Genomic DNA, 11705 nt, shown 5'->3' with positions numbered 1-11705 from the left:
CGCCTGTCCGGAACGATAAACCCCGAGCACGTGCAACGACACCAGAGGAAGATGAAGGGGCAATCGGTAAAGATAAAAAAAAAGACGATGAAAAAGAAAAAAAAAAAAAAAAAGAAAAGAAAAATGGCTCTCATGGAAGAATGGAAAATGCCGCCCATGTAATCCTTTTGCGCCCGCTAATGACCAGCTGGTAAAGATGATGCCCACCAAGATGAGGTGTATAGCTGAATATGGAAGGAAAAAGAAAAAGAAATAATAGTAAGAAATAGAATGAAGCAATAAAGATGCAGCATTTCACACAGGGGGTATTATGCGACGGATGAGGTCCCTTGGTTTTGATCCTCTCGAACGTGAAGTTATCTGTTGTCAATCGCGCAGTTTGCCAATCACGGTGGCGATTGTCCGGATCCAGGATGGCCCATGGGTGGTTGAGGGCTACCATATGGCGCCTGTGGCGTGCCATCGCCCGTGTACATAGGATATTGAACGACATTCATCGGGGACATGTTGCTCATATCTGACCACCCGGGGAAGCCCATCGCGGGTGGTTGGCCGGGATAGGACACCGACACCGGCGTCCCTTGCAAATCGGTCGATGCAGGGCTCTGCGGATTGACGGGGCTTCGTGGGTATGCTTGCGCCGGGCTGGTCATTCTTCGTTTGAGATCCGGGGGTATCTGCTGTTGGAATTGACCGGGAGCGGGATATGGCACGGGCATCTCGGCCTGCGCGGGGAAAGTCATCGATCGCGGCGGGGCCATTGGCCAAACTGATCCGTCTGGTTGAAGGGTGTACCCCGTAGCTGGGTTCAGGGTCTGAGATTGCGATGGTACTGTTGGCGTTCCTGGAAGCCCGGACGCGGTCGGCATGCCTGCCATCGGGTTGGGCCCGGGACTCCATACCCCGGGTCCCATATTCATCATCGCGTGTTTTCCTGCTGCGGTCATATTTGCTAGGACTTGAGGATCTGAAATCGTAGTAAATTCGTCCCACGGAACGGATGGATCGAGCGACGGTCCCGGTGCAAACTCGGCGGCTCCTACATTGCGATCTATACGATCAAAAGGTCTCGTTAACACACCCGGAAGTTACTTCCCAATAAAAACAGTAGAAATGAGGAAAAACCACCCACCTGGCGCAAACTGAGCCATAGGATTCCCAGGGAAGCCTCCGGGATTGAATGCCGTAACGTCAGGACCGGGGTTTAGCGGCATTGGTTGATAAGGAAAGAATGCCTCCGTTTGCTCTCCCCCATTCCCAGTCGGAGGCGAAGATGAGGCCGTGGAGGGATCCGTCGATGCAGTTTCCAATCGCGAGCTGGGCCGGGATTTCTTTTCAACCGGAGGTTGTTGGTCAACGGGGAAGAATTGACATTCCTTTCGAAGTCGAATACAGTTTTCACATCGGCCTTGAGCGTCGTCGGCTGCTACGAGACATCGAATCTTTCGTCGCCGGCAGTGTACTGTCGCAAAGACGATGAGTACAAGATAGGGCGAGGGACGGAGGAGAGGGTGGAGGAAAAGAAAGAGAGAGACTAACCACATGCGACAGAGGTGCGATGATATCCTAATTTATTGCGCTTTTTGTCTGCGGCGGAAGATTCCATAACAGCGGCTTGCGAATTCGGGGTTGTTGAGGTCATATTTTCGACCACCGCGGGCATAGCTCCAGGGAGCGAGAAGAAAGAACGAAACCCCAAGGTACAGGGCGCATCAATCGCCGGAGGGGGGTAGACAAGAAGGGAGGGGAAGATAGTCGCAGACGGTGCGACGCCCCAGAAAACGGATTGGAAGGATGGGGCTACCCTAGATAGCGGCGAGGAATGACAGCACGAAGCCGGGAAGACTCATCCAATTCCATACACGTGTGATGGCGAGGAAGAGGAGGAGCAGGAAATCTGGGGGAAAACCGGTGACTGGATGATGATGCGCTGGTTTGGTGATAGTCGTCGTAGTACGTATCCCGACCTCCCCGTTTCAGCAACGTTACTCCACCTTCAGTCGACCTAGGACCGCCTGGTAACCAACAGGAAACACTCAATAGGGTGATGGATAATGAAGGCTTGGAATGTTTCACACGAGGAGACCCTGTAGACGAAACCGCGCTAAGGATGAGTTTGATTTGCGATTTCTGGATACTCTTTTTGGGCCTTCTTCCTTTTCTCTCTCTTTTTTTTTTTTCTCTCCCTTTCTTCTGTTGCGCCTCGGCCTGGTGCTCGTCTCCTCCGATGTCGTTGTCGAAAATCAATGACTGATTAGAATAGATTGGCTCACGCGTAATGCGTCCGTTGCGTCTCCGCTCACGAGATTGTTTGCGAAGATACCAACCGAGAGGGGAAGGAAGGAGTAGGTAAGGTAAAAAAAAAAAAAAGAATAGATGAGGAAGATGAAAGAGGAAGTAAAGACAATCGGAAAGAATCGAAAGGCAGAGAAACGAGAAGGAACTCGAATCGATCCTGGGAATATAGTTAAGGTAAAATGAAAAAAAAAAAAGAATATTAAAGAAAAAAAAAAGGATGGAATAAAATAAATAAAAAAGAATGATAGGTAATGACACTAATGACCGATCCAGATAATAATAATAGTAGTTGGATGTAAAGACTTAAAGGATGGACATGAAGTAATAATAAAATGGGGAAACGGAAGTGGTCATTAATATGATTGAAGGGGGGTTCAAGTAAAGGGGAAGGAAGAGAGAAGAGAGAGAAGAATAATGGCGAAAGAGACTGAAGGTGTACGGAGTAACTGCTGCTACCAACTCGACTCAACTTCTTCGGGATCGAGGATCTCGGGACTTTTTCGTCTTAGAGCAAGTCCCATTAGGGTAGGGATTGTTGATAGGTTGGAAACCTTGTATTGGAACTTGGGCTTCTACTACTTTCATTTCCATCTCTAGTGCAGCTCCCATTGTCTTAGGATGCCCATTCTATGCGGAATCAAACTCAATCCCCTTTCTTGGTTTTTCAATTTTTGGAAATTTTTACAGGACAATTAGCACAGGAGAAAATAAAGAGAGAGAAAAATAAATTTACAGAGTACAATAGGAGGACCCATGAGCAATACAGAACATAAGAAGCGAAAAAAAAGAAAAAGAAAAACAAGTTGGAGTGGATAAGAGATTTAACCAAAAGGGTAAATAATATGATCATAATCAGGATAATTATAGAAGGTCAAAATGGGTGATGATGAATCCCCCCCCAGGCATTAGATTCAGAACGTCCAATGGAATGCAGCCTTAAGCAGACCCTGAATAAGAGTCCAGATAGCTAAGCTGGGCAGGTCTTCACTAACCCGAGGATGAAACACCCAGTCATTTTTATTTTTATTATTATTATATTTCTTTTATTATTATTTTTTGCCCTTGCTAATTTCCAGATTTTCTCAATCATCTATCTAATTTTTTTTTTTTTTTTTGCTCTCTTGTCCGAGTTGCCATGATGAGAAACGCCTAGATTTGTCGTCATCACCTTGCTAGGACACCGTATGGTGCACCGTAGTACTCTGCAAGACGGTTGCTCCATTCATTTTCTCCCCCTCCATTATTCCCCAAACCCAGTCAGCATTGCTGCGACGTATGGAGTACCGACTGACAGGTTGAAAGCTCATGTCAGGTACCACCAACGTCCAATGGGCAATGAATGTGGCATGTTTTACGGAGCACTCTGCACAGGATAATTGATACAACTTTGGGTCCTAAGGGAAGAGGGGCCTGGTAGGAACCCGGTGATTTGAAGGATTTGAGACTGGTGGTTCTGTGTACAAATTTTTTTTTCTCTCCATCCAGCAAAAGGCCCTTGAGGCCCAGAATCATACGACAAGAAACCAGCCAGTTGCAGTGTTAGGGGGGAATAAAGAAAAGACATGCCATGCTCCCCAGTTGCATGCATACCCCTGATCCCTTCACCTGGTGCAGGTGGTTCATTCCAAACCAAACTCAACCGTGGACCCGGAGGCCTGTGACAGACATCTGTAACAGGTCTAGTTGAGGGTGTGGGGGGTGGAGGGGAGGAGTCTTTTTCGCTGTTCTAATTTTTGATTCGACCCTGGTCCTGCAACCTTGGTCTTTAGAGCCTTACGGTGTACTTGGTACTCTTCGAAGGCAGGGGGGTTGGGTGCCTTCGTTAGGCTTAGCGGACCAGGAGGGGGGGGAGGCGGAAAGGCCAAAGTAAAAAATTGGGAGCTGTCAATGGAAATCTCGTGGTCAAGGACAACCTCCGGAGCCAGTAGGCTTTGGCCATCCATGAAATGGCAAGCTGCCTCGTTTAGAAGGCACAAGGCGGACAGGCGATGATTGGCGAGCGCCATGGGGGGATTGACCCGGGTCAAGCAGGGAACCAATCGTGTCGGCCCATGGCGCCTGGGACTTTCCCTTTGTGGCCATGAGAAGGTTTCCGGCGGTGTGGGGGGTCCCCGGAAGGGTTTAGCGCGGGGTTGCTTGGGCTTCGAGAAGGTCGGGAGTCGTCAGCGTTGGGGGCTGCCCATCCACCTCATTGGCGCGTCCGCTGGGGAGGGATGGGGCAGGGCCTCATCATCGTCATCGGGGATTCCACAGATGTGTTAATAAGGATGAGCGTTTCATCTGCCCGGTTGAGTTAGGGTTTTTGGGCTGTGTTCAAAGGAAATAGGTTTCCATTGTGCACCGTAGCTATGCACAGGTCCCATGTCTTTTCTGTATGAGCAGGTTGGGCTTTCCCTTTGGTTAATGGTGTTTCAATTTTCATGGATTTATCCTTTATCGCCCATATTTTCGATTTTCAATATTCCTTCCAGCCCAAGATATCGATTCGATTCCAGATCTGTCAAGGACACGGTGGGCCTGAGTCAAGGTTTAATTAAGGATCATATCTGCATCCTAGCGCGTCTGGCGGCTCTTGGCTCTTCGTTGTCCTGTAAGGGGACTTGCCTGCCTGGAATTGGCATTCGGCCTAAGGATAAACTGACCTAGGAGAAATTCCCCGTCCATAAGACATCTCCCTTTTGCAGGCCAAAAAAATATTTTTTAAAAAATGTATTGGTGATTTCGGCCGCCCAGTACCTAGATAACCACCAGTAGATAGCAGATACGCTGATTGATAACAGCCCATGGCCTATCAGCCTCAAATCCACCCAAGTTTGGATGAAACTGCCACCCTTGCGACTACTGCACGTCTTTATCCGTGGGTACTCCTTATTGTTTGTATCTATGTCCGGAGTCGAACCCCGGAGACCTAGACCCAGGTCCGTATACGACTACGAGTCGCAACTTATGACAGTCCCTCGCCCTCTGTCCTTTCTTCTCCATCAGCGACTATCAAGGTCTCAGAGTAACCACTAACCACCAACAATTGATTGATTCGCCTCATTTCAGGGTCCATCGTTGCACCCACGAAAAATTATACTCCGTAGTCATAAGCAAAAAAGGAGGATCCACATCCATCGTACGTACTCACTCCGTTCGGGTCCTAGTTTAGCGCCCCAGCTGAAACAACGCCAACTCTGGCTCGGGGCTCCGCTGAGGACAGGCGAAACCCGAGTCACTTTGGGTAGGGCTGGCCGGATGATGCGATGCTCGATGCGATATGCATATGCGATATATATAGACGGGAGGACCCGACTTAGTATATACTCCGATTCTAGGCTGCGTTGGTGCCTTCGACGACACTTGGACCTTATTTCCTTAAACCCCTCGGCGTGGAGGTTGCTGCTTTGGTCATGCTGTGCATTGGCTCGTTGGCTAGTGGGATCGGGGTTGACATACGTAAGCGAGATCGTCGGATTAATCTAAGTAATACGACTCTATTATTCCCTGCCCCCTCGTTTCAGTTCCTGTCTCGCTTTCGAGTACACGGAGTCCTATGCAAGCATCTGGGTGCTCCGTAGCTACTCCGTAGTCCGTCCGATGTCTAGTTCATAGCCCTTCGTGGTACGCATCTAAGATACTTTCTTAGCTCTTGGCCCGATTATGGTCGCAACCGGAGATGAAACATAGCAATGCTATATGAGCTTGTTTATTGAGTTATATACTGACTCCGGTTCCAACCTTAGCCATTTACGTTCCGTAGCCCTAGTTTGCAGCCTTACCTGCATAGTGTAGCCCAAAAGAATAACTAAAAAAAAAGTAAATTGGGAGACGAACAAGGGAAACCCAACGGTTCTCAAGAAATTCTCCGAGAATACTGCACCATTGTCACACAGAATCCCTTGCCCTCCTTGCACTCCGACTCTGACGCCTTAAATCAAAAAGTGGCCATCCGAACCAACCAACCGCCTGCGTTGGGTTTATTGGTTGCGTTTGCAATTTCCCAGCCTTTCCCTACGGAGTACCTCCTCCGTGTCGTGATCACGCTGAGTGACATGACACTGTAGTGGCGAGGGGAATCATCATCACTATCCTAGGCATCTTCTCCGGACTTCACCCTCCCTCCGGGATCCAGTCACATTCATTGTACACCTAATCTCGCAGACGGCGTACTCCGTACACTTACGGAGTCGGACTGTCGAAGGCGAAGCAAACAATCCATCATTCATGCGATCATCCGCCAAGACGCGACACGTTCTCCATTCCTTCTCCAACATTCCTCCACGGTGTCCACGAGTGTACGACAAAGCAAGTTGATCACGTCGGTATTTCCACTTTCCCTTTTTTTTCTTTTTTTTTTTTTTTTTTTTTTTTTTTCAAACCTTACTCAGGGATTTCCCAGGCTGGGCACCAATGTACTCCGTATTCATCTAGCTGCGAAATGTTGATCCTCGTGGACGAACAGTGGTTCGACCTTTCTTAATTTTTTTTATATATTTTTATTTTTTTGCTTGTTAAACCCCTTCGGTTCGTTTCTGCGTCCCCTGTCCTGGACCAGGTGTCGTGCATGGCGATGGCAAGTGGGTTTTGATTGGGGTTGGGTTTCACATGGCAAGGTCCATGGGATCTTTGCAGTTTTTACCCAATCCGGCCATCGATGCCACTTTTTTCGAACAGTGGTACTCAGTACCTTATCCAATTTGGCAGATTGATTGCATCCGCTGACTAAGATCTGACTGCAGTGGATTAACAAACTAACTGCACCACTCTTTTAACCATCTTTTATCTAACTATTTCGGAGCAGTATTGGCAATTCCGAGACCCTCGATAGTGTGGCATGGATAATTCCCTCGTCTCAATTAATGAACGAAATTAAAAAAGCACACCCTTAGGCACTTAACACCCAGCGCCTCAAGCGCAGAACCAATACCAATCGTTCCCTCGTGCTCAGATTCGTCCTCCGAATCGGCGAGCGGACTCCCTCCACTACCTAAGCGGCGCCTGGGGTGAGGCGTCCACCGGCCTGTTTCACCATCATCGGGCACTTGACTTCGAACGGACATGCTCTGCTTTCTACATGCAACGTGCCCTTACGTGTTCCCTGTCCTCCACCGTCCATGGAATTGACCTCGAGGGGAGATAATTCTCCGTAGAAAGCCCGTCTGGATCTGACAAGGAATAACTACTACTGAGTAAGAGCGGAAAAAGAAAGGAAAGGAAAAAGGAGCCGGAACGCACGTCGGAAATTCCGACCTGAAAGGGTCTTGGTCCATGCGCAGTAGCAGAATCGGTAGCATCACCGAACCCATTTTGGCTTTTGGCTTTTGGCTAAATTATTACTGCACATTGATCATTCTTGGCCTGGATGATTGCGATTGGATGTGATAGGTTAGGGCTGTTTTGTCCCCCTCCGCCCCCTTTTTTGGGGGGGAGTGCTCTTATTTGTGCAATCTGCAGGGTTCATAGCCATTGTTCGCTGTATCAGGTAGGAGGGGTGGAATTGAAGGGGCTGGCTGGCTTCCATCATTGCCATTGTGTTTGGACACTTTGCAGCCTGCACGTGTTCGCAGGGAAAACGTGGTGTCAGGTGGCTTATCAGGTGATTGCAGAGCACAAGGAGCTGGTGACAGGTGAACATGTGATATGCAAACAAAACATCCCATGTTTGGAGTCCTCTCTTCCTCTTCCTTGCCGTCTGCATCATCTCTCCCTTGTCACACCTCTCCCTCTACCTCTCCCCAGGAGCCCTGGACGACTCGATTTGCTTCCTTGTCTTGGGGAGTGACATTGCTTACACAGAGACTGTCTGGACAGATGGCGTTCGGCTGGGATGACCCTCGCCCATGCGAATCACCGTTTTGACGCTAATAGCGTAGGCTTCGCGGATGCAACACGCTAGGCATGTCCGACCTACCCTACCAACGATGGCATTGTATCCGGCCGATGCGCACCATGCCCTGGCGAAGGTTTCTTTGTCGCGAGAGCCGCGCGCATCCAACACCAGTACCTCGGGCAGGCTGTGACTCGCTCCTCCCACGTTGCGGTCCAGGGATGTCGTCTCGGTAGCGGCTGGTTCGGGTAAGGCGTCGAGGGACAGCACTTTGTATGCGTATGTGCGGTAGAGTGGATGGCCTGGCAGACGGTTATGTTTATGCGATGTACCACTGGACGAAACCGATGAGGAGCTGTTGTCAGTTCCCCCGGATCCCGAGGGTGTGTTTTGAATCGATATGAGACCCCCCGGAGGTCGACATTCATGCGATGCGACGAACTGCACGTTGTATGTCAGTGGGATGGAGAGCGTTCGAGGAGGTTTGATGTTGTCGGAGGTTAGAGTAAAGGCCACGTAGGACTTGTGGGCCACCAGATGTGGCTTGCCCTGCAGGGGTTGCGCATCGTGGCTGGAGAGACTCAGCCCCTCAAAACTTATCTTGACTCCGTCGACCGGACCGTCTGTTGGCAGGGAGAAGGCACCACACGGCGTATTTCGCATGGGAAGAGGGTTGGAGTCGTGGGTCAGCTTTGGGCCCTGCTTGATGCGCGGCTTGCCGGGGACCTGCGGTGCAGGCTTCACGACGACCTCGAACCAGCTGCTGTGGATATCTTCTGACGTGTGGGAGTCCTTGGGGAGAACGGAGCTGCCGATCCATCCCATGGATTCTTTGGTGCCTTCCAAGCTAGCCAGCACTCGGCCGACGATGCATTCTTTGCTCCACCAGCTTCGACCGGAGTACGAGAGCCCGCCGTAAAGGTTGATAACCGGTCCGAGATGAGCCAACGCATCCGGGTCGTTCTCCAACATTGTAGCCATCAGTAAGTGGTTGGTCATCTCGCCGGGCATGACGAAGCCGGACAGCCAGCTTCTCGTGATCCAGCCACCGAGATCCCCGGAATCTTGGGAGCAGTGCAGCAGTAATCGTCGCCGAAACGGGCTCCGGCTGTACATCTCATCTATCTTGGAGCCAAGCTCAACGCCTTCAGGTACTACATTGTGAGTGGGGGTGTTGTATGCATCTGCTAGTTGTTGATTAGTTGGGTCATCTCCGACCTTGGACTGAAGCTGCGCCTTTACGGCATTCATGCCGGGCCAACCGATGTTGTCGGCAAAGACAAACAGTCCCTGCAATTGCAGGTGGACATGGGATGGAGTGAGCTTGCAGTTCCAGGAAGATTCGACGGGCCCTGCTGGAGGGGATGTTGACCTGTGCATGAATCTCTCGAACAAACGATGATGATGTCGTCCGCCGTGCTCGTGAGTTGGTGACGATGGAGTTGAGACTTTCCCGTCCGACGCCACTGCCGGCTCATCTGCCTTATAGCTGATGGTGAAGCTATCCATGAGGCGTCGCACGACAACGATGTCCCAATCGACCTTGCCGTTTCGCGTCTTATCGAAGTCCAACATATCTCTAGGAGACGGGCGAAGTTCATACGAATGGCCCAGAATCCCCAGCCGCACCGTCGCATCTAGACGCAGAAGTAATTCCCCTGCAAGGAGCATCTGAACCAAGTACCATTTGCGTTCCAACGTCGGGTGAACCCACGGCTTATGGCTGGTGCTGGAATCTAGGAAATCACCATCCGCATGAGGAGCTCCTTCCCAGAGCAGTTGTCCGGCCCGTAATCGCCATTCCGGCAGACTGAAGTTGGCCCAGGCCCCCGGCGTGGCCAGCGCAACCGTGAGGGCCTTGATCTGCGCTTTGATCCCGTGCGGATCGTTGATCGCTTGCAGCATGAAATGGGGTAGGGGGTAGAGAAATTTGGTGAACAGCTCTCTCGACAGCTCGTGCACCGACTCCCGGTCCGTAATCGATGTTGCCTTTGTTCCGTGCAGTATCTCATCTCGGATATCGGCCAGTTCTCGCAGACGCTCCACCAATGTTTTCAGATCAATGTCTCGAACGCCGATTCGCCGCCAGGCCAACGGGCCCTCGCAAAGAAGTTCTTTCCGGTCATGTACGGTGCCGTCTTCGCACTGCGAGTACGCGTCCTGGTAGTGTTCCATCAGTTCATAGGCTGCCGTAGCCGGTAGGGACGAGAGGTTCATATATCCAGCCATCGGTCTCGGGATTTCCGGTCCGACATAACGGACCGCATCGCAGATGGGAAGCTCGAGGAAATGACACGAGCCTATCGTTCCCGGTTCCCTTCCGTACATTGAAAGCATATTGGGCGTTTCATAAATCCCAACATCGAAACTCGCCCTCTTCGGCGCCGCGGTCCGTTTCCAACATTCTAGACGAACGGGAGTATTATCTCCTTGAATGACCCACCCATCGGGAAGCGGTAAATGGGCATGGAGCGTACATAACGTGAACGAGGCGTGGGCCAGCGGCCTCCTATCCCACAAGTTCTGGATAAATGGGTCGTGGTCATCAAGCGGGAATATCACCTGCAGATACCAGTGTGCATGTCTTCCCTTGTCGAGTAGAAACACGGGCGCACCCGAGAAAAGAAACTCGGTATCTTCTTTCGCCAGATTGGCCTCTGCAGATGGCGCCTTGCTGGGTTTCTCATGCTGCGGTTTCGTTGCGGTTTCGGTGCCTTTCGTTTCGTCGGATTTCCGACCGTCTTGCTCTGACGATTTGCTCGGCGACTTCGCGGTAGGGGTGGGTTTGTCGCTGGAGTGTGATTCGACCTACGCATGGTCAGAATCCTTCTATCTCAATTTTCCCTAACTGATGCGTTCTCCTTACCCTTGCCACGGTGATAGGAGCAGAAGCAGCAGGTTGCGTAGTCTCCTCATCCGGATGTCTCCGAAACAGCTCATGAAGCATCCCCTGGCCACGAGGCTCCGTGCCATGCGGTCGCACATGCGGTTGCGAATTCCTTCTCCGAAGCGTAGTCGGCATCGCATCGTCGTGAGCCGGCGGCGCTCCGGAGACCGAATGTCTCCGACCGAAGAAGAACGACATTTCGCGTGTACCTTTCTATATCTGAATCAGGGCCAGTGTCGTCGCTATCGCTATCGCTGTGAGTGTCAGTATAAACCATACGTCCAATAATCAAGATCCCATCAAGATCACATAACAGGTAATAAGATCGCTCGATATTTAAATCAGGGGCGCGGCTTAAGTCCTGTATGTTTTTTCTTTTCCTTGACTGTTTCTTTTTCTGCGGGGTTTCCCAGGTCACAGGTTCAGGTTCACTCACATACAGTGAAAAGTATGTATGAATGCCTGTCTGCAGGTAGGTAGGTAGGTAGGTTACTAGGTACAGTACCTCAGACCTGCGCAGATCAATCCACGTCCAATTATTCTTAAACCCAAGGTTGCGCTGATCCGGTTAGGTTAGGTTCGGTCGATCAACTCTCCTCGTCCATGTTTTATGCTTTCTTTTTATTTTTTTCGGCACGCCGTTTTCTGTCACATGAAACTCAGAAACTCATTCAGAGCGCGGGATTGCAGTACAATATTAGGGGATATGAG

The 11705-nt window shown here is 50.6% G+C and overlaps 2 protein-coding genes across 2 annotated transcripts; both read right to left on the bottom strand.

Moving 5' to 3' along the window:
• Positions 1-386: 386 nt before the first annotated feature.
• Positions 387-1642, bottom strand: KD926_011047 (putative C6 finger domain protein; the record flags this gene model as incomplete). The annotated part of the gene is made up of 3 exons (XM_053096027.1): positions 387-1051; positions 1133-1462; positions 1540-1642. 3 exons carry the CDS (start codon positions 1640-1642, stop codon positions 387-389), a joined length of 1098 nt encoding a protein of 365 aa, XP_052959855.1.
• A 6426-nt stretch (positions 1643-8068) lies between these two features.
• On the bottom strand, positions 8069-11192 carry KD926_011046 (uncharacterized protein; the record flags this gene model as incomplete). The annotated part of the gene is made up of 2 exons (XM_053096026.1): positions 8069-10915; positions 10974-11192. The coding sequence occupies 2 exons, from the start codon at positions 11190-11192 to the stop codon at positions 8069-8071; spliced, it is 3066 nt and encodes a 1021-aa protein (XP_052959854.1).
• Positions 11193-11705: the final 513 nt, after the last annotated feature.

Source organism: Aspergillus affinis (assembly GCF_023601865.1).
Source record: "Aspergillus affinis strain CMG 70 chromosome Unknown NODE_8_length_531634_cov_87_933514, whole genome shotgun sequence".
In the NCBI taxonomy this organism is placed as follows: Eukaryota; Fungi; Ascomycota; class Eurotiomycetes; order Eurotiales; family Aspergillaceae; genus Aspergillus; species Aspergillus affinis.
This window is presented reverse-complemented; position numbering and strand designations above follow the sequence as displayed.